Raw genomic sequence first — 27,863 nt, forward strand, 5'->3', positions numbered from 1 at the left:
GAACGTTCCAGAACTGGTTCCGTGATTTTGGAGCCCCACCCCAGCGCTGCCTACTCGCTGGGTTACCTGTCGTATATTTCTGCGGGCCCCACTGAATTATCCAATAGGAATACGGGCGAAGGGATGGCAAGCGGTGGAGGACCAGGGAAACGAATCGTGTCCGTTGGCCGACCATCGGACGGGGACCGATTCGTTATTGGCGCGAACACTTTCCTCCAACTCTACGCCATCCGGCGTACTGGCGCGGTGCCTTTTTCTTTAATTCGTAGGGAGAAAGTGGTGTTAATTACGCCAACTGCCATTATTTGGCATTATGTCGCTCGCGCTCACGTTTCCCGTCCCCCTCGTGCCCATAAATAGTTCTGCTTCCCACCTCTGCTCCACCACCATCTGCAAACCCTAGAAACAGAGCGAGTCGGCGATGGCATTGCTCTGCTTCCTCGCTATCCTCGCCCTTCTGGCGCCGGCGTCCGCCCGCATTCCTGGCGTCTACACTGGCGGCCAGTGGCAGGGCGCCCACGCCACCTTCTACGGCGGCAGCGACGCCTCCGGCACTATGGGTAAGCCACATTGCTCTAAGCTCGTGTTCTTCTGACGGTTCTAGTGGGGGATTGCTTAGATTGACTTGGTTTGGGTGGTGGCGGTGGCGTAGGAGGGGCGTGCGGCTACGGGAATCTCTACAGCCAGGGTTATGGGGTGGAGAACGCTGCGCTCAGCACGGCGCTGTTCGACCAGGGGCAGAGCTGCGGGGCATGCTTCGAGATCAAGTGCGCGGACGACCCGCGGTGGTGCCACTCCGGGAGCCCCTCCATCTTCATCACCGCCACCAACTTTTGCCCGCCAAATTACGCGCTGCCCTCGGACAACGGAGGGTGGTGCAACCCGCCCCGCCCACACTTTGATCTCGCCATGCCCATGTTCCTCAAGATCGCCGAATACCGCGCCGGGATCGTTCCTGTTTCGTATAGAAGGTATTTCCCTTATCCTTTCTCTTTCGTTAATCTTCTTCGACGGGTACTGGCTCGTAACCTTAAAATACCTGCATTTAGTCGCCTTCCCTGACTATGTGATTGTGTTACGAAGCAAGGAACAGAAGATTAAAAAAATGTTTAAAAAAAAAATCACAATTTTGTGCACTCAAAGCTCCATCTTTGATCAATAGCAGAGCAAAATCAAATCTCTATGGACTATATCCACCCTTTTGCTCTATTCCTCAATCATGGTGTTTGATGATTATGCCGGGGAACCTTCTGTTCGCAGGATTCCCTGCAGGAAGTCTGGTGGGATTCGTTTCACCATCAACGGCCACATGTACTTCAACCTGGTGCTCATCACCAACGTGGCCGGCGCCGGCGACATCGTCCGCGCCAGTGTAAAGGGCTCCCGCACGGGGTGGATGCCCATGTCCCGCAACTGGGGCCAGAACTGGCAGTCCAACGCCGTCCTCGTCGGCCAGTCCATTTCCTTCCGCGTCACCGGCAGCGACCGCCGCACCTCCACCTCCTGGAACATCGTCCCCTCCAACTGGCAGTTCGGCCAGACCTTCGAGGGCAAGAACTTCCGCGTATGAGCTCGCCTTTCCTGCCCTTCTCTTCTGCTCCAAAAGAGTGTGTGATTGACGCCAACTAGTTTTCCCCCCTGAAATTGGTGTTCGTTCTTGTGTTGTGTCCCTGTTTTGCTAAGCATTTGGAATTACAGGAATATATAGAATAGTAGATATGGTAGAAGTGGTGGCTGAAGTGGCCGCAGAGCAAATTTAGGTCTTGTAGCCCGCAGTCGCCGATTAATGTATCTGATTTATCCTTCACAAAGTGTGCACAGTGTTGGATCGTTGTGTTTCTGCATCCAGTAGTGGAGAACATTCTCATGTTATGGAAGGACCATAGCAGTTGTTCATCCTCACAAATAGTACAAAAGAAATGATGTGCCTTGTCTAGTTGCCTTCCTCTTGCAATGGGCCTTCAGTTTGCTTAAAGATTGCACTGGAAGGCATCAGTGTCCTAATGATCATGTTCTGAACATAAATGTTTGGGGCAATGGTCCTCCTATTGCATTTGAGATTACATTGAACTGTTGTCAATGATCATGTTGTTGAAGGGCCTTGCCCAGTTAATCAATACTGTTTCCTATGTGGGCAGGAGGAAAGATAGGTATCATTTTTTGTCGGGCTCTAGATTGCTCCAGCTCACTTATGGACACTGACATTTTAGCATTGAGTAATTATTAATAGATAATATCACTAAAATAGGCGCTTGAATCTGCTGCATTATACAAGTCTCTGTGCGATGAGTGCAAGTGCACAAATTGAAAAATTATTCGGTGATGGAAATACTCCGTTGATATTCAGCAGAGATAAAATTTTCTGTAAATATGCACATTCAGATGAACAAATCCTTGTAGAATATCACTGGTTCTTCCAATCAATGCATATTAAGAGAGACCAGCAAACAATAGAATGTTTATTCAGGTTCAATTTGAATTTACAGGGAGAGACGGATCATATCTTTAAGACTCGAGCCATTCAGATCCATGAAAACCTCGAACCTAATAAGAGAAAAGAAACTGAATAGTAGCATAATCACTTGAATGAGAAGGCAGGCAGGGAGCTAATAATCTTGGTATCGTAAAGCCGCATGAACAATGTGTAAATAGTAGTTACAATCTGTGAATCAAGCTAACTTCTGAATATTCAAGTGACTTGCTTTGAGTTGTGCATAACACGAAGTCAATAAATAAATGGTAATAAAAAAACTATCATGCGTGAAAGCTGTATATATATATAGTCTCAAAAACTTTGGAGCAATTGAAGTAAACTAAAGTTCCCAAGATACTCACAAGTTGTAGAGCAGGTCATAACCAATTTGATATTATAGATTTACAAAGGCTCAGAGTCTACCATCCTGTTTGCTTGTAAATATGGTAATTGAATTAGGAATAGTTTAAGTGTCCACGCCCAATTTAAGGGGACTTGTTTTCCCATCAGAATCATTTTCTGAAAAATCAAGCTGCTTCTCCACAGATTTGATAGTTGCAGTTCTTTTGGATCTAAACCTGTATGGGGGAGAAACATCAAAGTTCTTCCTGTTGTATGATAAGTCTCCTTTGTCACAAGGACTTGATCTGAACTTCAAATTGTCAATTGTCTCCAAATTATGTATATTTTTTCCTTCTCCAGTAGAAGCATAATTGTCCATAAGTTTCACAGACTTTACCCCTGAAGTACTAGCATCAGAATCAAGAGTTGTTGCTGCCATCTTTTTTCCTCTGCAGAATATGGACGGAGTGTTTGGGAAACTTCTAGCTGCATTTTTTAAGATGGAATGAACATCTTGAACAGGACCTTTTGCCGTTACTGAGGAAGGAGTGAGATAACCTTCAGGTGATATCACAACACATGACCCACATGATTGCCACATATTTGTAGATGTGGTTATGACTGTATAATTTTCAGAAAGACAAATATCTTCTACCTGAGGTGGTTTATAATAGAGAGAACCAAGAGGAGTTTCCTGGTGCATCGGCTCAGATACACAATTCAGTTGAGTATCCTCATCAGTGTTTCTACAATCTGTAACTTCATTTTCTGGAGATCTAGTTGAGACATCAAAGGTTGGTATATCTTTATTGCAATGTACAGAGGGACTGTGAATTCCTCTTACATTTGGATTAACTAAAGCTTCTAACTTTGATTCAACATTTTGATCCTTGTCAATAGCGTTACTACATTCTGCCAACTCTGTCCCAGGATCAGATTTAGTGCAGACATCAGGTGTGAGAGTATGAGCGCTGGACTCTACAGCTGGATCATGAATTATTCTCACAATTAAGTTGTTAACAGCTTCCTTCTTAGGCTCAATTGTTGATGATTCTGTATGAGTGCTGAACTCAACAATGGGATCATGAATTCTTCTCACAATAAAGTTGTTTATAGCTTCCATCTTAGACTCAACTGTTGATGATTCTAACCTGTGTTTTTGGTCCTCCAACCCTTGTCTAGCAGGGAGATCAATGTCCATGGAACTGGCTGATTCAGAAAACGCTCTGGCATTTATGTCTGACCCATCACTTGAACAGTGAAGTGATTGTCTGCTGTCAAGGCTTCTCATATCCTTTGAACCATCCATAGGAACAGGTGGAAGCTTGCCAGTAGCCAAAAAGAAATCTAACTTTTTCTTTAACGAACTATGCCAGTGATTCTTTATTGAGTTATCAGTCCTAGCCACAAAGAAAATGATAAAAAAATTATAAGTATTAAAATTCTAACAAGTGAAGAGCATAAATTGAAAAGGGTCTCTCGGGCATCTTAGAAACTGTAATAGCAGTCACAAAAGACACTACCAGTTTCATCTACAAAATACAGTATCAAAAATGATTATCTAAAGAATTGAACGATGATGATAATAATCATCCTCTTATCGATTTAAAAGATAATATTTTGCAATAACAGCCAACAATTTTGCATCTAAGACCTCATAGAAGGATGAACTTATACATATAGACTCATTCAGCTTCCATTATAGTTTTGGATTTAAGCAAATTTCAAAGGCATGGTTGACACCCAACCCAACCCCACCCAACCTGAACCTGATCAATACAAGATCAAAATCACGCTATGAAGTTCGAACCCCTTCAGTAGGACAAACACATTTCAATAAATCTCATAATGTTATCAAATGTATTGACCTTAGACCAATGATATAAAATGTCTTACTAAAAAAGGATATAATCACACAAGGGTCTGAAACTTTATATACTGGTATGTAAATATGCCCAGTTCAGTGACTTGTCAGACTAGTCTACTTGATTTATTAATGAGACTGATGTGGCGGATATGGAGACCTACACGTGACATGGCTAAGTTATAGGTCAAGTTAGGTCAAAAGCGGAGGTGGAGATCAAAACGATCATCCGACTTCTCTGACTCGGTCCATCCGACTCCTTTGACTCGATCCACCAGACACTTTCAACTCGGTCCATCCGACCCCTCCAGCTCAGTCACACATGTTGGAGATCTACATAGTACGTGACTTATCATACCGTTTTGTCCGGAGAATGTAAGTAACGTAGCCGTTTCTCCCGGAAGACGTGGACAAACATATGGGTAGCATAAGTGTTGGTGCAATTGATTTCCAAGGTTTGATATTTGTTTGACAATATGTTTAATAGGGTCTGGTCAATATAGACCTAATCAAGAGCGAAATCTAGTCAAGTTAAGGTTAACTGGATGACTAACAAAGGGAAAAGTCTAATTAGGTCAAAGTTGACTGGATGACTGATAAAGGAAAAAGTCCAAGCAAGTCAAGGATGACCGAATGCTTGGCAAGAGGAAAAATCTTAAGGGTACGTTTGGTTCAAGTTATCATGTATAACCTTAGTTATGTAATTACCTAATAATCACATAACCAAGATGACTATGGGATATAAAACATAACATAATATTGTTTGGTTTAACTTATTTATTTGGAGGGAATAAAACATAGCCAATTTAACATTTACTATATTACCTTTGATTCAATTTATTTTTAAAATAAAATAAATTAAATTAATAATATTAATATTATTAATATTAATGATGATATAAATTGATAATATATAAAAAAGTAAATATAATTTATTTATAGTTTTTTTTAAATTTAAAATAAATTTATATATTTTTAATAAAATAATTAGTTAAAATAATTATTTTAATAAAATAATTCATGAAATTAATTTATATAATTCGCTAATTTTATTTTTTTTAATTTAAAATAAATTTATATATATTTTTATAAAATAATTTGTTAAAATAATTATTTTAATAAAATAATTCGTTAAATTAATAAATATTGTTATGGGTTGGCATACCTTAGTCAAGAAAGTCAAGCTCTGATCCAATTAGAAGCAACACGTCAGTTACAATGCCCAACCCCATGGCTGACTAGCTCAGTTCGGTGTCCAACCCCACAGCTAGCTCGACTCAACACCTAGCTCGGTTCCACACTCGACTCCTACCGATTTCGACTCTGCAACTAGTTTACTTCCGTGTCTGACTATGCGAGCCACCTAGCTCAGTGTCCGAGCTGCGAGTTCTGAACTCGACGCTCGATCGACTCCATAACGTACTCGGTGCCCAACCAGCTCGGCTCCCGATGGACCCCATGGTCTCCCAGATAGGGGTCGACTCCTTAATCAGTTTAGTCTCATCGAGTTCACACTCCCGCCTAACGATAGGTTACCTACCCCACTAATACAACATGGCCTTGGACTGTACAAGCATGGGTGATAGGACTCCTAACTACCGCAATGATGTGATGTTCTCCTTACTTTCAATGTGACACCCCCTTATCGTTGACAGGACGTGTCCTCTAACGACCCCTCTTCTTGCGGGCGTAGGTACGCATGGATCCAGGATCAACATTTCTCTATTCTCGGTATTCCTTCTTCTTCTCTATCTCCGATCGGTGGATTGACTTGGGCGTCGGAGTCGCTGAGCCAGGGCACCCATGACTTCCATTCTAATCCCCTCTCTCTTTGGAGCCCTGCAGGAAGGCCGTCTTTGCTAGCTGTTGCGGGATCCTTGTTGACTCTTTCAGCATAGAAGCCAAGTATTTGGTGACTTATTTGGAGACGATCTCAAGCAGGAACATAATTGACGTCGTCTGTTAGAACACTGAGCTAAGATCCTGAATTGAAACGTTCTAATTGATGACCCTGGAAGACCAGCCATCATCACTATGACCCACGACGAATTTAATAGGATTGTAGCTGCTACTATCCAGACGACCTCATAGAATCAGCCTGGAGCTCCAGCGTCGCCGTCAAGGATATCGACTATGTCCGCTGAGGTGCCTCAAATCTCTATTCGAAGGCAGCAACCACCGGTGGAGGTATCGCGAGCTCGCACCGCGACGCTAATTCAAAGAGCAGAGGAATACGATGTGCTCATGGAGTCTGCGGTGGGTAGAACGCCCCCTAGAGATCCGGCCAGGGGCAAGGGACCCTAGTTATGAGAGACAAGTGAACCGGAGGACACACCCTTACTCGATGTATCCTGGAGGAGGAGCTGCTTCACCATTTCTGAACCAGACACTGAGCTAAGATCCTGAATTGAAACGTTATAATTGATGACCCTGGAAGACCAGCCATCATCACTATGACCCACGACGAATTTAATAGGATTGTAGCTGCTACTATCCAGACGACCTCATAGAATCAGCCTGGAGCTCTAGCATCGCCGTCAAGGATATCGACTATATCCGCTGAGGTGCCTCAGATCTCTATTCGAAGGCAGCAACCATCGGTGGAGGTATCACGAGCTCGCACCGCGACACTAATTCAAAGAGCAGAGGAATACGATGTGCTCATGGAGTCTGCGGTGGGTGGAACACCCCTAGAGATCCGGCCAGGGGCAAGGGACCCTAGTTATGAGAGACAAGTGAACCGGAGGACACACCCTTACTCGACGTATCCTGGAGGAGGAGCTGCTTCGCCATTTCTGAACCCCTCAACTTGCCGACTACACAAGAGCTACGGACCCGGAAGACCACATCAGATGGTTTGAGAACGCGACCTTGCTACATCAATAGACTGACGACATCAAGTGTCGTATTTTCCTGACCATATTGGCCGGCTTAACCCAACGGTGGTTCAGCCGACTTCTTGCTGCTTCTATTCGGACCTTTCCGGATTTCAGGCCTCTTTCTTGTGGCACTTTGCCACCAGTAGGACATACTGCAAGATGTCCATGGATCTCTTTGCCATCAAGCAAAAACCACAGGAAAATTTAAAAAAATATGTGCATCGTTTTAACCAAGTAGCCCAAGATGTACTCTCGACCCATCTGAGGTGCTTGTAAGTGCTTTCTCACAGGGGTTGTTGGAGAGGGACTTCTTTAGATCGCTTATAAAGAAGCCACTAAAAAACTTTGATGTTTTGTTGAGTCGAGCCGTCAAATATGTACATGTGGAAGAAGCTTAATCGGTCTGCCAGAAAGACACGGACACGAGTCACCACTCGGTGTCCAACCGCAATGCCCCTATCGTCATCCGACTTGAGCGAAGGCCACTGCCTCAGCCTTTGCGAGGAGCCGAATCCGAACACCATCAAACGCTCCCGAAGACAAGCAATAGAGCTATCCAAGCAATTAACACCGTCGCTGCTCGACCCTCAGGACTCAGCCGATGGCTCCCCCGCTTTTGCGCTTACCATCAGTCGAAGAGTCACACTACTCATGAGTGCTACCAATATGCTTGTGAACTCCGCCGAGCTGCCGAGCAGTGCTCCGAGAGTCAGCCCTCCCTCTCAGTTCCGAAGACCACTGGCCGACCGAGCCTCTTGGGACCCACGGTAGCATTCGCCACCTCATGATCGCAGAAGAGACCGTTCTCTTTGGCGTTCAATCCAATCGGCGCAATCGAGCGGATCCTGAGGTCCTGTTAGATCCGACAACGAGACTCGACAAGATGATAACATAAACAATGCTCCCAGAGGAGATATCCATATGATCACAGGAGGATCAATTGGGGGAGATTCCAATTGGGCGAGGAAAGCTCATGGCCGGAGTCTAGAAAATTACGATGTCAACACCAGCCAAGGGGAGGAAGAGGGCTCTCAAATAGGCTTCAAACCTCAAGACTTGAGAGGGGTGGAAACCCCTCACAATGGTGCCCTCGTCATTCACACCACCTTTTGCAAACTATAATGTGGCACGCGTCTTCGTGGATACAGGTAGTTCTGTCAACATCATTTTCAAGAAGGCTTTCGACCAGATGCAGATAGATGAGACCGAGTTGCAGCCTATGGCTACATCGAATTTACAGGCCATGAAGTACAACCTCTGGATCAGATCAACCTGACCATATCCTTAGGAGATGAGCTCCTACGAAAGACTCGACACACTCCCTCATCTTCTCACAGGGGGAAGATGAGGTCGATCGAGGGCATTCAAGATTACTAGGTGGTGGTCGACAGGAATCTCAAATTACATGCATATTCAGTCTAAGCCCCCATTAAAGTCTGACTCTATGAACTCGTACCAAAAAGTAGAAGAGCTTTCGGCAACCATGGAATTGAAAGCAGGGAAAAAAAAGGGCAAAAAATAATGCGACCATGGAAATGGAGCGAAGTGGATAGAACACAATTGCAAGGAGAAACTTACGGGAAAAGGAGAGTTCGCGAGGTTGTAGAGATCGCCACGGACGGAGCTCGAAGACGAACGGAAGTACGAATGCGGCGACATTCCGCCATCGCCAGTCCTAATATAGTCAGCACTCGAAATGTCACCCGTTAAATCGAGGAAACAAAAAGGCAGGTTGTTGCGCTGAGCTATTAGATCACACACCCAAATCCACGAGATCTCAATAGTTGCCTCGAGTTGATCTCCCGACATGGCCTTGACATGTGTCAACCTTGGACTAGGGCGACATTAATAATCAAATATGACACACCTATCATAGCCTTGATACGTCAGCAGGCATATCACCCGCATAAATGACTCATGACTCGTGTATTACTGATGCGTACGAAGAATAAGGCGGTGAAGTTTGGACGCCACATCAGCCCTGCGTATAGGTTGGCGGTCAGACTGCCGTTTTACCAGTCCAGTCAATCAAGCTCAATCCTCTTTCAACTAGACTCAGGGGGAGACTTGTGATGTGGCGAATATGAAGCCCTACACATGGTAGGGCCAAGTCATTTGTCAAGTCAACAGGTCAAAAGTCAAGCCGAGGTAGAGGTCAAAGTGATCATCCGACTCCTCCGACTTGGTCCATCTGATTCCTCCGACACGGTCCACCACACTCCTTCAACTCGGTCTATCCGACTCTTCCGACTCGATCCACCAGACTCCTCCGACTTGGCCCACTAAACTTCTTCAACTCGGTCCACCAGACTGCTTCAACTTGATCCATCCGACTCCTCTAGCTCGGTCATTTGACTCCTTCAGCTCGGTCCACCCGACTCCTTCAGTTTGGTCACACATGGTGGGGACCCATCCTACATGGTTTATAATATCATTTTTTTTTTGGAAAAACATGGGTAACATAGTTGTTTCTTCTCGACGACGTGGGCAATGTAGTTGTTTCTCCCGGAAGACGTGGGCAACGTAATCGTTTCTTCCGAAAGACGTGGGCAAACGCATGGGTAATGTAAGGGTATTGTTGCAATCCTTTAAAAGGTCGTCTTCTACTATTCCATTACTTTATGTTGTCTCTAGCTCCGGTGCAAACTTGAGCGTCGGAGTGGTGACGTCAAGTCTAACCTCGACGCCCATTCTAATATCTGGTTGAGTTCTGCAGATATCTCAGCCGCTTTCTTCACCTTCAAAGCCTCCAATATCCCCCCTCAGTAGTTGCTTCCTATTGACTTGCTAGACCACAACAAACAGGAACAAAGACCATTGCTCTACCTTTAGCAAGCTCTTTTTATCTATTTCGAAGTGCATGTGCTACCAACAGATGATGAGATAGGGTCGAGCTCTGCAAAGTCTATCACACCTTTTAAGTGCAAATAATGGATGCGTGCACTTTTTTCTAACTAAGAGGTGCTTTACACAATAGACAAGCTAGCATATGAGAATGCCAAACCACATGGAATAGATTGCAAGGTTGAAAAAAAACTTGTATTATTGACACTCACAAACTTGATGGACAGTAATGCTATGTCACATATAAGACATGCAACTTGTTATACTGTACACAGATATGAGACATGCAATTTGTCAACATAAGGCCAGTTTGCAAGTCCTAAATTCCAAAGTTGAGAATCGTTCATCCAGGTCAGTCCCTCAAATTGGGAAAAAAGGCAATTACTTGTCTGAATTGCTTTCTAAAACTGCATCAATAGAAATCAAAAAATTGCCAGGTTAACAGGCTAATGATAGCACCAAGTCAAGAATGCTTGGTCAGGTTGGCAAGTCTAGAAGTCACTGACTTGCTCCAAAGTTATAGAAATAACCTCAAATTGAGGACATTGCACCCACACAATCCTAGTAGGGTTACACTGCTCTAGCACCCTAGGTAAGCTCATCAAGGATCGCCCATGGACCCTATGTAGTTCATCTTATTGCATAGTACATCGATCAGATTCCACGCCTCCAACATATCTGAACTTATACCTCCCTAAAACTCCAACTGTACAGATAACAACATCCAAATAAGATAACCTCTATATAAAATTGACGGGCATAACAAGGCTCAATCAAGAACAACTTGACTACACACAACACAATGCATTACAGAATAAACTGACTGAGCAGAGACAGGGTGGGGTGGGGCTTGGTCATGCACACATAATTATAGGAACCTCTAATCACTTACTATCTGGTAGCAATTAGGTGCAGCTCCAAAAAGTTTAAAACGGTATGAACATCTTCAAAGGTGACTCACAGATTTTAGATGAGTTGAAACAACCTGAGTTGATGGTTCAGGGGATAGAAGAATATCCGAGAAAACTTTAGGTAATGAAATAAAAGTGATTTAGTTGACTTTCATTGATAATGACATAGTCTTGCATATACTTCAGTGGAGAGAGAAATCCATGTGGTTGATCTCAAATAGTTCAAACTTGCTACGGCAATGATAATGGCCTGCTCAGTTACAACTAGTCTACTACACCTTATTCTCGTGACACTAAACAATACCTAAGAAAACATTGACCCTCCTTTGATGGTATCTCATTAAGAAGAACCACAACCCGTAAGTTGGGCACTACTTTGAGATTCTATTAACGTTGCATGTTATGGGGAAGTGAACTACAAAAGCCTAAATTATATAGATATCAATGGAAATGCAGTTAAATGAAACTAACTTGTTAATATAACCATAAGCATTATGCAAGGGTCAAATACCTTCCAGGTAAGACCTTGGCAATTTCTGCCCATTTATTTCCATATTCATGATGGGCATTCATGAGAACAAGCTCCTCCTCTTCAGTCCAAGCATCTTTCTTTATCACAGGATTTAGATGATTATGCCACCTAAAAGAAATAAAGGGTTTTTCAGAAGAAATTGTCAAACTATAATTTCCTTTAGTAAACATGTTACTGCATTTTATTTTAAAAAAATGCAGTAATAAATTGTCAAAATGCTGTTTTTCTTTAAAATATCGTAAAGAACACACAGACATCAGACAAGTGGAAGCAAAGTCATATAATGAAGTGATAATTAAATTTTAACCATTTATGAACAGCAAGAATAGTTTGTGAAAAATACACACCAAAGTGAAATAACATATGTTAGTCTTCAGTCATTCTAGAACCCGTATTATATAACCTATAGCGGAAAGAAGAAAGCCAAAGCCTTGAGTAAATTATATGTTCAATTTGATCAGCCTATAATCTCTTAGACCTTTGATGCCATGTGTAGAAGGAATATGCCACTACAACTTTGTAAAGTCGGTTTCTGAAAATGTATTCAAACCAACTATAAAAGACACTTACAAGATAGGAGTGTGAAACCATAGGAAAAACTTAAATGATATTGTACTCATTATAGCAGCAGTAATTTCTAATCTTGTAGCAATAAATGAACAAGCCACAACTGATATTAGTAAAAGACTTCACAAAAATGTGCATTAATTGTTTTTTGTTTTTTTCCAGCTTTATCTCATTTCCTATGGGGGTAGTAGATATTTACAAGTAATTAACTCGTTGAGGATACTTGCTAAGTTACAATTCATCCAAGACCAGGTGCATGTCACAGTGTTTAGGTTGGTCTTATAGATCACATGGTTTCAAGTCATAATAAATGGTAACTATTATTTGTTGCAATGCAAATTAGGCAAGAATTCACAGGTTAATTTGAGGAATCTCTAGTTTAGTTAGGAACACTAAGAAGGTCAGAGACAGGATGATTGGCCTTAGGTCTCCAACAAATACCACAGGTAAGAGATATTTGTTATCCTCTCTATGCGTGAAATGTTTGACTCAATGATAAGGCCAAGAATTTAGTGTGGGAGGGAATTGACCATGTTATTACTAGAACAAAGTCCTATGAATGCATTTTCTAAAGCTGATGATATTCAACTACCTCTCTCGACACTGTTTACCAATACGACCAGGAAGAGACTTTGCAATCATGGACCATTTTGTAGGTCCATATTTCATGACAAGACTGGTGATTTTCTCATCTTCCTGAAATCACAAGAAAGGAAAAATAAGTCTCTCAAAACATTAAATTTCTAAAGCTTTAGCAAATTAAAAGAAAAAAGGTAAAATCAAACCTCTAGGGTCCATGGACCTTTAATGAGTTCGGGATTGAGAACCTTTTGCCACCGATGAAGACATTGGACCTCAGTTCTAGCAGGAAAAAATTCAGCTGGAAAGGCAAAGTTTGAAGCATAAACTCATATATCATAAACATAAACTATTGTTTTGCACATGAATGCTTGAATTGCTGTAGCTTATTCTAATAGATACCAAAACTTGATCGTCGAAGCTTTTGAAAAAAAAAACTTTAATTATGATTTCTATTATAATAGCCTGCATATGTCAGCAAAGAATATTGTCAACTTAATAAAAGGGCCAAAGATACATATCATATTAATTTCTAAATCCTTTTAACCAACTAAACCAAAGGATAGTAGCTAGTTTTCATCTTTAGATCCCACCACAGGGACGGATCCAGGAATTAGAGTTGGGAGGAGCTTGAACTTATGAGGTGGGTTGGGCTTTGGGTGTGGAAGGAATGAGCTTTAGTATGCTAAGTAAAAAATTTACATGCATATGTGGTTCGTTAAAAAAATTACTAATTTCTAATTTTCTAATGGCAATTGACCATGACCACCAAACAATCCAACAATCATGAACAATCATGCACAAACCCAATGCAAAATATCCAACTCTAAGAAATACTATGCTATGCATGCCATACTCACCAAAACAAGAAATATATTTAGAATCTTACATCTTACCCCCTAGACAAAACTCCACTACACACCTGAGCCTTCACCGATAAAAACTCACTATTGCTATTTCCCTAGAAAAAGTTAATGGTTGCTGCCACCCACCAACTCTTTGGTCTTATATGAGTTTTTGAACTTTATCATTGGCCTACTTCACCATAGCACCCATCCCACCACATGGCTACCCATGATGCTTTATCTCATGTTTTGAACAAATTGTATGCTCTACATTCCTATGCAAGTGGATCTAGCCTTCCTTACTCCGAACTAATTAGTGACCAGGCTTACTAAACCATGCCCCTTAAGAAAACAGATAACACGCAAGCACGATGATATAAAATTCACCTATGGTCATTTGCACAATGTTCAACTGAAAGAATCACGTCTACACGTTGTGCAGATGTGGCATTATTTTCCCCTTTAAAAGGGGTACCTTGATTCATCCGAGAAGGGTGAGCATCCAAGAAGGAAAACACATAGAGAGGAGAAGCGATAGAATAGATTTCCGGAGGCTGTGCATCTTACGGAAATCTCTCCGGAGAAGAACATCCATTGCCGACAGGAATTTGGTCCGTGAAATAGCGAAGGATTGTTCGATCCGTAACGTCCTTCTGACGACAAGTAACAAGATCAAGATCGACAAAGAATCGCTGTAAGCGTTTATTGTTTTTGGTTCAACAATTTATGCATTCAAATCATCAATGGTATCAGAGCGAGGTTGCTCTTCATCGGACTAACTGTCGGAAGAGCCATGATCCAGATCTAATCATGTGGGTTGAACCTTTGCGGTATGAATCACATGTTACGATGTTATCCTCTTTACCAATAAAGAGCGCATGTTTTTCTCAAACATCGTACAGATTTCGATCTAGACATTCCCAATGCCTAATCCTGAATTCAACTCATAAATTCTAATCTGGCTTTTTGCAAGTTTAGTAAATGGTGGGTTCATTTACTTCGATCATTATTAATTTACAAATGACCTCATCTTGATACAACTATCAAGGCGACTCCAACTTATAGGTATGTCTCCATTCATAGCTTCGTTAGCTATCCCATAAGTAATAGTCTTACCTCTATTTATACTTAACAAATAGAGATGATTGTCCATGTGAGAGGACCAATCTTAACTTGCCAACATGCTCATCGAGACTTTATCCAAAAATGTTACAAAAACATATACACTGAATAAATCATGACATTTCTTAAACAATCATCTTATAATATTTGATTGTCTTACAACATGTTACATTCTTCGAAGTCCCAAAGACTTCACATGTTCTTGAAATGACTCTCTAGTCAATGGCTTAGTAAAAGGATCTGCAAGCATAGCACGTGTAGGGATATACTCAAGAATTATCTTTTTCTTAGCAATTATATCCCTTATAAAGTTATACTTTATAGCTATGTGCTTGCCTTTGCTGTGATATTTGGGATCCTTAGAAAAAGCTATTGCAGCTTGATTGTCACAATACACTGTAACAGGACTCCCACTGTCCTCAGCAATCTTCAGATGCTTCAGGAACCTTCTCAACCAGACGGCTTCTTGCACAGCCGCTGAACAAGCCACATACTCAGCTTCCATTGTCGACAACGCTACACAAGCCTGTTTCTTGCTATTCCATGAGATAGCGCCACCATTTAGCAAGAATGCATAACCTGATGTGGATTTTCTGTCATCAAGGTCTCCTGCCCAATCTGCATCTGTATAGCCTTTTAAGCTCATATTAGATCCTTGGAAGCATAGACAATAATCTGTTGTCCCTTTGAGATATCTGAATATTCTCTTCACCGCTTTCCAGTGTCTCGATCCTGGGTTTGACTGGAAACGACTTACTAAGCCAACTGCATAGCTGATATCAGGGCGTGTACACAACATAGTATACATCAAACTACCAATGGCACTGGCATATGGTTTTTTTCTTCATTTCGGCTATTTCATCTGGAGTCTTGGGACACATACTTTTGCTCAGAACAGTACCTTTTGCCACAGGTGTCTGTTCAATGTTACAATTAGACATATTGAAATGATGTAGCATCTTAGTGATATAAGATTCTTGAGACAAACCCAATAATCTTTTTGATCGATCTCTTATGATCTTCACTCCTAAGATGTACTCAGCTTCTCCCATGTCCATTATGTCAAATTGTGAAGAAAGCCACATTTTGACTTCTATCACAAACTTTATGTCATTTCCAGCTATTAGCATATCATCAACATATAATGATAAAATGACAAACTTTCCTTCTTTCTTTCTCAAGAAAACACAATGATCTTCATTGATCATTTCAAAACCATAAGATAAAATGACTTCATTAAATCTTATGTTCCATTGTCTTGACGCTTGCTTCAGACCATATATAGACTTTTTAAGTCTACACACTTTGTTCTCTTGACCTGTAGCAATATAACCTTCTGGCTGTGCCATATAGATTTCCTCGTCAAGCTCACCATTAAGGAAAGCTGTTTTTACATCCATCTGATGTAATTCCAAGTCAAATTTTGCTACAATAGCTAAAATGACTCGTATTGACACAAACTTCACAACGGGAGAAAATGTCTCTTCAAAATCAATACCCTCTTGTTGGGTATATCCTTTTGCAACAAGACGAGCTTTGTATCTATTAATCGATCCATCTGCTTTCCTCTTAATTTTGAGAATCCATTTATTCCCAATAGCCCTTCGGCCTGGAGGAAGATCGACTAATTCCCAAACTTGATTTTTTTTCATTGACTCCATTTCCTCATCCATTGCAATTTTTCAATTTTCTCTAACTGAGCATTTCAATGCTTCCTCAACAGTTCGAGGTTCTTCATCATCAATTGGGAGAATCATTAATGCCTCATCGTCAAACCATTTCCTAGGTTTAATCTTACGAACACTTTTTCGTAAATTGAACTGATGAGAAAGTCAACTCATGACTTGGCAAATCACTCCCACTCGATTGACTAGATTCAGGCATCTCTTGTGATTCCTGATTTGTTGATAAAGTAACAGTATCTTTCCTCAAATAAAGGAATTGTTTTATCAACGTCACCTCTTGTTGGGAACTCAGTTTCGAGAAAAGTTGCATCCCTTGATTCTATTTCAGAGATGACTCCATCTTGTTGCTCACCAATGAATACATAACCCTTAGAGGTTTCAGAATACCTTATAAAGATACACTTTCTACCTCTGGGTCCTAATTTTCCATATTTGTGAGTCTTATCATGAACATAGGCAGCTGACCCCCAAGGTCTCAGATTACTCAAATCTGGTTTTCTGCCTGTCCAACGTTCATATGGAGTAGATGGAACAGATTTTGAAGGCACTCGGTTAAGTATATAGGTTGCAACTAATAAAGCATCTCCCCAATAGGAAATTGGCAAATTAGCTTGAGCCATCATAGACCTAACCATATCTAGAAGAGTTCGATTTCTTCTTTCAGCAACCCCATTTTGCTGTGGAGTTCCTGGGATTGTTAACTGTCTAATAATCCCTTTATCATTACATATTGCCTTGAACTGATCAGACAAATACTCACCTCCACGGTCAGTGCGTAAGGTTTTAACCTTACGATCCAATTGATTCTCAACTTCGTTCATATAACGTTTGAAGCAATCCAATGCTTCATATTTATGAGAAATCAAATACACATGACCAAAACGTGTGAAGTCATCAATAAATGTAATGAAATAAGAAGTTCCATTTCTAGCCTTCACATTCATTGGACCACAAATATCCGAATGAATTAATTGCAATGGTGATTCTGCTCTAATAGCCTTACCAAATGGTTTTCTAGTTGATTTTCCAGCAAGACAATGCTCACATACAGACAAGTTTATCTTAGCATGAGTGCCTAATAGACCCTCTTTAGCTAATCTATTCATTCGTTCTTGTCCAATATGTCCTAGTCTAGCATGCCAAATTTCATCATTAATATCAGCATCACTAGTAAGAGCAATATTTGAAAAACAACCATCGATACCATAATCAGAATTCGGTTCTACATCAAGAACCATAAAACCATTTGATAAAAAACCATAACCTATTAACATAGAGTTAAAACGAAGTTCCATACACCGGCTGTAAAAATTAATACTATAACCCAATCCAAGAAGACAATTAACAGAAACTAAATTCCGTCTAATATCAGGAGCATAAAGGACATCATGTAGAAGCAAGGTATGTCCACCACGTAGGTTGAGTTTGCATGAGCCAACTCCTTTGACCTCAATCCTTGCATTGTTTCCTACATATATCCATTTGTTGCCAGCTGGTACTCGACGGTACTCCACGAATGTAGCTCGTTCACGTGCTACATGGTTTGTTGCTCCCGAATCTATAATCCACAAAGGATAAGAATCAGTTAACAACACTGTACTAGCAACATTATGCTCATGAATAGAAAATAAACATGGATATACCTTCTTTGGCTCAGTACATTCCCGAGCGAAGTGACCTTTCTTGCCACAATTATAGCAAATCAATTTGCTTTTCGGTTTCTTTCCATGTTTATTTCCTTTGAATTGTTTCTTGTTTGGGCCCATACCAGCAACAGCAGCACCAGCTTCTTTTCCTTTTCCCTTCTTGAACCATTTTTTCTTGTTTTTAAATCCAGACGTTCTAACAGAACCTTCAGCTACAAAAGCTTGCCCAGAAATCCTCGCGGATTCAATTCTCTCCGCCTCCAATTCAACATGGCGTGAGACATCAGAAAAAGTCTTAATATTTTCACTATGGGTAAGATTCTGTTTCATCGTCTCCCAAGAATCAGGAAGGGAACGAATTACTGCTTGAACCTGTTGTTCTTCAGTCAACTCATGACCAGCAGTCTTTAACTCCCGAATCATGTTGGCCATTTCTCTCAGATGTTGAGCCATGGAAGTATTCGGGTGTTTCTTGTAACTGTCAAACTTAATTGTCAGCTGTCGAAGCTTACTTAGGCTGACACCACTATATTTTTCTCTAAGGGCAACCCAGACAGCATGAGCAGAAGGTAATGACTCATACTCAAAAACCAGGTCATCTATCATCGAACTTATCAATATACCCTTAGCAATAGTGTCCTTCTTCTTCCAAGTCTTATAGACCTCATTATCACGTCTATGTTGTGCTGTTGGACCATCAACAGGTTCTTCCATAACCTGATTGATAGTCTCTAGAACTTCTTGTTCTTCAAGAACATATCTTATCTTGAGATGCCATATCTTGTAGTTTTCTCCATTTAATTTTTCTCCTTTGTTGAGTTCAGCTATAATGTTTTTAGTAGCCATGATCTATCATAAATAAACACATTATTAGTTATTCAGTGTAAATAATATGTATATAATTTTTTTCAATTGACTCAATGTAAATCTGAATTGGTATACAAAATCAAGTGATAACTATGTTTTCACTCATCATTTGTATTATCCAATTTGATCAACATTGATCAATTATATTATATACATCCCATTTAATCATTAAATGAACTAATCATAAAATGACCACATCATGAACACATCATTAAATTTAAGATTGTCAACATATAACATTCTTTTAACAAGTTAACATATAACATACTTTATAACATAAAACAACTCTAAGACATTAGATAGGTGACTACTGCTCCCACTAGGCCAGACACTATTGCAGTAGCAATCATTATAACCCCTATCTTTCTTGACTCAACTAGGGCATTATCAGGCAGACCGACTTCTTGACTCATTGAATCCACATTTGGATTCTCTTCTGGATAAACCTCAATTTCTTCAGGATCCTCTTCAGAATCCTCTTCTAGATGATGAAGTAGTTCATTTTTCAATTCCTCATACTTGATGCGCCCTTCATAGAGCCCCCATATTTGGTGTGCTACTTCATTGAGGTGTTTCGGTAGCGATTCAATTAGAGCCCAAATTCGATAATTATCCAGAACAGGAAAATCTTGTTCTTCAAGTCTCCTGATTAAATTATCAAGCTTTTCTATGTGTCCTTTGACTCCATAAACAGGATCATAAACTATCTCTTCGATAGCCTCCCTCAGTTTATTTCGCAATACATCACGACGAGTCATAGTGTATATTATCCGTGCCATCTGAAATTGAAATCAATACTGTCAGTACAAAACCGACTAACCAGTACAAAACTGGTTCATTTCAATTTAAAAGAAGCAAATAACTAACACTTTAGGAACACATAAAAGAAAATGGGATCAACTCTTATCCGATCAACTACTATATCCATGTTCTAAATGGTCTGAGTGTGATCGACTCCTCTCGAGCACTCCAAGCGCTACTGCACTTCGTTTGCCCAAGTACGATCTAGACAGACCACCCAATTTGAAGTCGAATCCAAGTAGGTACTTCTCAAACGACTCGGTTATTACTCCCATTGGGCAAACCTGAGTCGCTTGATTTTCAAATAATACCAATTCCATAAACCCTATATGACAATTGAGTCTAGGTTGTTTTAAGTATGAATTCATGTTGACTCAGGTTTGCCCAGTGGGGGTGCTAACCGAGTCGTCTGAGATGTACCTACTCGGATTCGACTTCGAATTGTGTGGTCTGTTTAGATCGTACTCGGGCAAATGAAGTGCAGTAGTGCTTGGAGTGCTCGAGAGGAGTCGATCACACTCGGACCATTTAGAATATGGATACAGTAGTTGATCGGATAGTCGACTAGAGCTCCTAAAATCAAGAAAATTTATTTTCTTTTATGTGTTCCTAGTGTGTTAGTTATATGCTTCTTTTGAATTGAAATGAACCAGTTTTGTACTGGTTAGTCGGTTTTGTACTGACATATTAATTTCAATTTCAGATGGCACGGATAATATGCACTATGACTCGTCGTGATGTGTTGCGAAATAAACTGAGGGAGGCTATCGAAGAGATAGTTTATGATCCTGTTTATGGAGTCAGAGGACACATGGAAAGGCTTGATAGTTTATTCAGGAGACTCGAACAACAAGATTTTTCTGTTCTAGATAATTATCGAATTTGGGCTCTGGTTGAATCGCTACCGAAACACCTCAATGAAGTAGCACACCAAATATGGGGGCTCTATGAAGGGCGCATCATGTATGAGGAATTGAAAAATGAGCTACTTCATCATCTAGACTATGTGGATAGTTATGGAACACCTCCCCAAGAGGATCCTGAAGAAATTGAGGTTGATCCAGAAGAGAATCCAAATGTGGATTCAAAGAGTCAAGAAGTCGGTCTGCCTGATAATGCCCTAGCTGAGTCAAGAAAGATAGGGTTTATGTTGATTGCTACTGCGCTAGTGTCTGGCCTAGTGGGAGCAGTAGTCACCTATCTAATTTCTTAGAGTTGTTTTATGTTATGAGTTAGTATAGTATGTTAGTGTCTGTCCTAGTGGGAGCAGTAGTCACCTATCTAATTGTTGTTTTATGTTATGAGTTGGTATAGTATGTTATGTGTTAACAAACTTGTTTAAAAGAGTGTTATGTGTTAACAATCTTAAATTTAATGATGAGTTCATTTAGTTCATTTAATGATGTGTTCATTTAATGATTAATGATGTGGTCATTTTATGATTAGTTCATTTAATGATTAATTCATTTGATGGGATGTATATAATATAATTGATCAATGTTGATTAGATTGGGCAATACAAATGATGAGTGGAAACATAGTTGTCACTTGATTTTGTATACCAACTCAGATTTGCATTGAGTCAATTAAAAATTACATACATATGATTTACACTGAATAACTAATAATGTGTTTATTTGTGATAGATCATGGCTACTAAAAACATCATAGCTGAACTCAACAAAGGTGAAAAATTAAATGGAGAAAATTACAAAATATGACATCTCAAGATACGATATGTACTTGAGGAACAAGAAGTTCTGGAAACTGTCAATCAGGTTATGGAAGAACCTGTTGATGGTCCGACAGCACAGCATAGACGTGATATTGAAGTCTATAAAACATGGAAGAAAAAAGACTCTACTGCTAAGGGTATATTGATAAGTTCAATGGTAGATGACCTGGTTTTTGAGTATGAGTCATTACCCTCTGCTCATGCTATCTGGGTTGCCCTTAGAGAAAAATATAGTGGAGTAAGCCTGAGTAAGCTTTCGACAACTGACAATTAAATTTGACAGTTACAAGAAACACCCGAATATATCCATGGCCCAACATCTGAGGGAAATGACCAATATGATTCGGGAGTTAAAGACTGCTGGTCATGAGTTGACTGATGAACAACAGGTTCAGGCAGTAATCCGTTCCCTTCCTGATTCTTAGAAGACGATGAAACAGAATCTTACACACAGTAAAAGTATTAAGACTTTTTCTGATGTCTCACTCCATGTTGAATTGGAGGCGGAGAGAATTGAATCCACAAGGATTTCTGGACAAGCTTTTGTAGCTGAAGGTTCTGTTAGAACGTTTGGATATAAAAACAAGAAAAAATGGTTCAAGAAGGGAAAAGAAAAAGAAGCTGGTGCTGGGCTGGGCCCAAACAAGAAACAATTCAAAGAAAATAAACATGGAAAGAAACCAAAAAGCAAATTGACTTGCTATAACTGTGGCAAGAAGGGTCACTTCGCTCAGGAATGTACTGAGCCAAAGAAGGTATATCCATGTTTATTTTCTATTCACGAGCATAATGTTGCTAGTACAGTGTTGTTAACGGATTCTTATCCTTTGTGGATTATAGATTCGGGAGCAACAAACCATGTAGCACGGGAGCGAATTACATTCGTGGAGTATCGTCAGGTACCAGCTGGTAACAAATGGATACATGTAGGAAACAATGCAAGAATTGAGGTCAAAGGAGTTGGCTCTTGCAAACTCAACCTACGTGGTGGACATACCTTACTTCTACATGATGTCCTTTATGCACATGATATTAGACAGAATTTAGTTCTGTTAATTGTCTTTTTGGATTGGGTTATTGTATTAATTTTTACAGCCGGTGTATAGAACTTCGAATTAACTCTGTGTTAATAGGTTATGATTTTTTAACAAATGCTTGCAGATCCTTTTACTAAGCCATTGAATAGAGAGTCATTTCAAGAACATGTGAAGTCTTTGGGACTTCGGAGAATGTAACATGTTGTAAGACAATCAAATATTGTAAGATGATTGTTTAAGAAATATCATGATTTATTCAGTGTATGTGTTTTTGTGACATTTTGGATAAAGTCTCGATGAGCATGTTGGCAAGTTAAGATTGATCCTCTCACATAGACAATCATCTCTATTTGTTAAGTCTAAATAGAGGTAAGACTATTACTTATGGGATAGCTAACGAAGTTATGAATGGAGGCATACCTATAAGTTGGAGTCGCCTTGATAGTTGTATCAAGATGAGATCATTTGTGAATTAATAATGATCGAAGTAAATGAACCCACCATTTACTAAACTTGCAAAAAACCATATTAGAGTTTATGAGTTGCGTTCAGGATTAGATATTGGGAATGTCTAAATCGAAATCTGTACGATGTTTGAGAATAGCATGCGCTCTTTATTAGTAAAGAGAATAACATCGTAATATGTGATTCATACCACATGTGTAATAACGACAATAAAGGTCGTAAGAGAATAGATCCCTGCTTCTCTACTATGTGAGACCTTTGAGATTATGAGTTAATCTTGATTTTACCCCAAATGACTATTTAGCTGTCTTCTTGAAGTTTTAATCAGGGTTTTGTTACTTTAGCATGTATCTTATTGACTATGGATGATTCGGTCTGTGGAACATGACTAGGAAAGTGACTGATTAAAATAAATATATTTTAGTTAAAAAGGAAGATTAAAATATATTTACATCTTTGACATTTATTCACTGGTCGACCAATAACATTTTTGTTCAGTACATAAAATGTAATTGTGAATAATTATATTGAATGAAGATATTGTGAACATGCTCTTGACATAACAGTCACCATGAGAAATTAGAGATGTTTATATTGATGTAAATGATTTAATCTAGGGTAAATGCAAGATATTTATGTCTCGAATTTATTTGGAAGAGCGGCTATATAAAGTGTAACAATTTTCTTAGCATTAATCGCTCAGAATACTTACTGTCGCACGAACCATTTTTTCTAATGTATGAATTGGATGTTCTATTTAGTCTTTGTGACTAATTAGTCTTTGTGGCTATATATATATATATATATATATATATATATATATTCTTTGTGTTTTTACTTGGACGAGTGGGAGATGAAAGAATCACGTCTGCACAACGTGCAGACGTGATAACTGCTCACGTCTGCACGTTGTGCAGATGTGGCATTATTTTCCCCTTTAAAAGGGGTGCCTTGATTCATCCGAGAAGGGTGAGCGTCCAAGAAGGAAAACACATAGAGAGGAGAAGCGATAGAATAGATTTCCGGAGGCTGTGCGTCTTACAGAAATCTCTCCGGAGAAGAACATCCAGTGCCGACAGGAATTTGGTCCGTGAAATAGCGAAGGATTGTTCGATCCGTAACATCCTTCTGACGACAAGTAACAAGATCAAGATCGACAAAGAATCGCTGTAACCGTTTACTGTTTTTAGTTCAACAATTCATGCATTCAAATCATCATCAACACCCTATGGGTTTGCCAACATGAATAATGCACCCCCATGTTCTGAATCCAGTACATGGCTCTATACCCACCACCAATGTTGCTATACATGGAGAGATACTCTGATGGAATTCACACAAAGACACTGCTAAGGGCATCAAATTTACTAAAAAGAATAACCTAGAGGGCATTATCAAACTTGTGAATGTGGTTAAATCTACCTACAAATGCTGACATCACAAGTCACATACATTATAATATCATGAAGATAGCCAATCTATTCTCCCCTTTGTCTGAATGTTTGAGGGACTTCTGATCAAAGTCAATGGTTTAACAGTTTGGTCCCTACTGCCACTCACCTCTAAAATATCTTACCAACCTCATCTTAATCTCCCCTTGTTATATGCTTTTCACACAATCAACACAATGCTGACTTGGACTTTATGTGCCAAGGCTAATCTGAAGTATTCGAGATGTAAAGGATCAACTGCAGATGAGGGATTGGTAAAGAATCACCATTGATCCTGTGGGCATGGCAGGAGGTTTTATGGATTAAAAATTTCTCTGCATAACAAACAAAACCACAAAAGCTTGTAGTCCCTCTTACCATGTCTAGAAGAACTTTCAACACCCTCTGTTATTCAAAAATAAGCAAATCGAGCAACTCTTTGTTGCTATCAAAAAAATCAGGGAGAAGACCATGATCAATGTCAAAACAATTGGAAGTCATCAGCTTTCAAGTCATCCACACAAAAGATATAGATGAAGTGGTGCCAAGTGCGATTAGCTCATAACTATAAAGAAGAAAATGAGGCTTCCAAAAACAAATGGTAGGCTTCCTCATGGCACAGGACTGAGATAAACTGTCTATCCAAAGCCTGCCTATATATGGATGGGTTAGTACGCATTTATCAATTCATAATGTGACAGTTGATACGCCTATATGGAACTTTCTTTTTCTAAATTAAGCCTACTCAAGACTGTACTGGACCCTTTATAACCAAATCTGCAAGATACCATTACTAGTTGAAACCTATCTTGGTTCAGATGAGCTGCCAATAAAGGCCTAAATTGGTTCCTCAATCCCAGTCTATAAGATGAACAAATTTCAAACAATACAATTATGATCCCACCTAAAAATTTTGCATCCTTACATATAACCAACAAGTGTGCGCCCTTACATTGAGCTTCTTTCGTTGTCCTTCATAAAATGTATTGTTTTTCATTTTTTTAATAATTATTGAACTTTCACTCATGAACATGGTAAAGTTTTAAGTTGTAATACGTTAAATCATTAGGTGCAGTCATGGATACACAATGCAATGAAATTTTCAAAGTGATGACTATATTAGTGTGTGACTCAACATAAACAATTAGCAAGTGACCAGTATACCTATTTTCTTCCAACATCTTCCTCTGTAAGCTTCAACAGCTTTCCTCAGTGTCTCATCCTATAAACAAAAATAAATATTACCGAAACTAGAAAGAAGAAATTATGAGAATGCATTGTTTCACATGTCTCTTAAATTAGTTGCAACTAGAAAACATATGCTTCAAATTAAAATATGTACTCTAGCAACATGGAGATGCAAAATCAAGCATCAAAATTCTGTGCATTCCTCACAGTTTGGGAAACAATTTGCTTATGATATGTAAGGAGTTTTAGGGCCTCCTCTAAGTCCAAGCATTGTTATTACAAAGAGTCTTAAATTAGTCTAATTAAAAACTATATTGACAGTTTTCAAACACACGTGTATTGGACCTAAACTCAGCAATAGTGAATGAGACGCTTGCCTCTTGTAATGTCCAGCCACCCTTTGCTCGCCTTATAGGACCACTAGTCCTCCTAAATGAAGGAATTCAAGAATATAAGATGAAGAAATCAGTAAATAAAAATTTTCAATATGATCAAGTGCAATGAATATGATAAAAACACAATCTACTTGAAACTGGACGAGTGGTTATCATCTATGAAATCTTGATTTGCTGCAGCTCTTGACACAAAAATTTATATCTTGGATTGAAATTCAAAGAATATTTGTGGTTCTTCTACAATCAGTGTTCCATGCATAGACTGTGCACAATGAAACTAGAATGGACAATGAACCTAATAGAAGATGCAACTATCTAGAATTGTTGACTTTTCCTTTAGTACTATAACCTCCATCAATCTTAGATTGAAATTCAAAGAATATTTGTGGTTCTTCTACAATCAGTTTTCCATTCATAGACTGCGCACAATGAAACTATAATAGACAATGAACCTAATAGAAGATGCAATTATCTAGAATAGTTGACATTTCCATTAGGCGTATTATAACCTCCATAAATCTCTATGAACCCCAAGTCAGAGCATGAAATGAATTATGAATCAACGAATTGTCATACATAGGATGACAATGTAGAGAAAACCTAGCATGAGGTAATCTGGATGGTATTAATGTCAAGAAACATGACTTAGGTAAGGATCAATATCTTAAGAAATTCACATCAATAAAAATTTCATATTACATGGACTAATTTTATAAGATAAGTGGATCAAAACTGTAATTTCGTATTCAACTCTGCAGGTCCGGTTAAAATAAATATTCGAATTTTATTTTTAAAATAAGTGAAAAACAATTTCGATAATGATCATTTGACATAAAGTCACTTGTCTAGATTCTAAAATGTGCAAGACAAGACTTCCATAAAAACGGACCCTACAATTCTCTTTAGTTGGGTTTCCATTGTTTTAATAAAAAACAGACCTTCCGTTCTCGTAGCTCAACCAGCAACCAATAGGCGTAGAAAATCAGTACAAGGTTTCCAATGCATAAAATAGATAGCACGTCTTGAATTGCATTACGCTAAGGACCCAAATCCCGAATAAGCAAAAAAGCAGTACCTCCGTGACGAAGAAGACTTCAGTGGGCTAGAAATAGCTGTCGAAACCCTCGACAGACCGTAACTTCCATCAGAGAGGGACGAGCTCGAGGCTCCTGCCAATTGCCTGTTCTCCACACAACTCTGTTCCACTTTCATCGAGGCAACCAAAACCAACAAATTCCACTAAAACCCTAACAAAATCAATCAACACAAAGACGGCGGCCCTGGCAACCGAAGAACCAACCAGAAGCAGCAAGTAGATTCCTTAATCCAAATCCATCAGGAATTCATAAAAATTCGAAAAGAACAAGACCGAGAAGGGTCTTCAGACTCGAGGGAAGGGATCGAACCATGGCGGTTGGCATGGAAATCCACACGGATCTCTCTGAATCAAAAAAACAAAAGGCGAAGAGATCGGGAAGGATATAGGAATTGAGGCACTCCCCGAAGAACAGAAGCGGAAGGGGGAGGCAGAGGAACCCAGAGGGGCACTCGAGGCGATTGATTCGGAGGACGAACGGAGGAAGCACGCGGGGTCTTTCCGGAGCCGCGAAGGATTTCGAACGAAGACTTCGCCCGTTGAACCAAAAGGGCAGAACG

At 39.8% G+C, this 27,863-nt stretch overlaps 2 protein-coding genes across 2 annotated transcripts; one reads left to right on the top strand and one right to left on the bottom strand.

Moving 5' to 3' along the window:
* The first annotated feature begins 421 nt into the window (after window positions 1-421).
* LOC141827557 (expansin-A4-like) lies at window positions 422-1,806 on the top strand. The gene is made up of 3 exons (XM_074714833.1): window positions 422-560; window positions 653-971; window positions 1,261-1,806. Exons 1-3 carry the CDS (start codon window positions 422-424, stop codon window positions 1,568-1,570), a joined length of 768 nt encoding a protein of 255 aa, XP_074570934.1. The 3' UTR covers window positions 1,571-1,806.
* Window positions 1,807-2,838: 1,032 nt separating this feature from the next.
* On the bottom strand, window positions 2,839-27,863 carry LOC141830778 (transcription factor MYB3R-5-like). Its single transcript, XM_074718206.1, has 7 exons — window positions 27,283-27,863; window positions 26,190-26,241; window positions 25,789-25,846; window positions 13,198-13,292; window positions 13,005-13,108; window positions 11,825-11,953; window positions 2,839-4,215 (listed from the first exon to the last, which is right to left on the bottom strand). Exons 1-7 carry the CDS (start codon window positions 27,417-27,419, stop codon window positions 2,940-2,942), a joined length of 1,851 nt encoding a protein of 616 aa, XP_074574307.1. The 5' UTR covers window positions 27,420-27,863; the 3' UTR covers window positions 2,839-2,939.

The sequence above is a fragment of the Curcuma longa genome, chromosome 1, assembly GCF_044706935.1.
Source record: "Curcuma longa cultivar G26 ecotype Majalengka, Jawa Barat chromosome 1, ITB_CL_G26_1.1, whole genome shotgun sequence".
Lineage (NCBI taxonomy): Eukaryota > Viridiplantae > Streptophyta > Magnoliopsida > Zingiberales > Zingiberaceae > Curcuma > Curcuma longa.

What these genes read in the sequence shown, in the direction of transcription:
- LOC141827557 (XM_074714833.1), top strand. Translation starts at nt 422, where the DNA reads ATGGCATTGCTCTGCTTCCTCGCTATCCTCGCCCTTCTGGCGCCGGCG. An exon ending in CGACGCCTCCGGCACTATGG is followed by an intron (nt 561 to 652) that starts GTAAGCCACATT and finishes GCGGTGGCGTAG; the next exon opens with GAGGGGCGTGCGGCTACGGG. An exon ending in GTTCCTGTTTCGTATAGAAG is followed by an intron (nt 972 to 1,260) that starts GTATTTCCCTTA and finishes TTCTGTTCGCAG; the next exon opens with GATTCCCTGCAGGAAGTCTG.
- LOC141830778 (XM_074718206.1), bottom strand. Translation starts at nt 27,419, where the DNA reads ATGAAAGTGGAACAGAGTTGTGTGGAGAACAGGCAATTGGCAGGAGCC. An exon ending in AAGATGTTGGAAGAAAATAG is followed by an intron (nt 13,293 to 25,788) that starts GTATACTGGTCA and finishes TTGCCTTTCCAG; the next exon opens with CTGAATTTTTTCCTGCTAGA. An exon ending in GGTAAACAGTGTCGAGAGAG is followed by an intron (nt 11,954 to 13,004) that starts GTAGTTGAATAT and finishes TATTTCTTTTAG; the next exon opens with GTGGCATAATCATCTAAATC.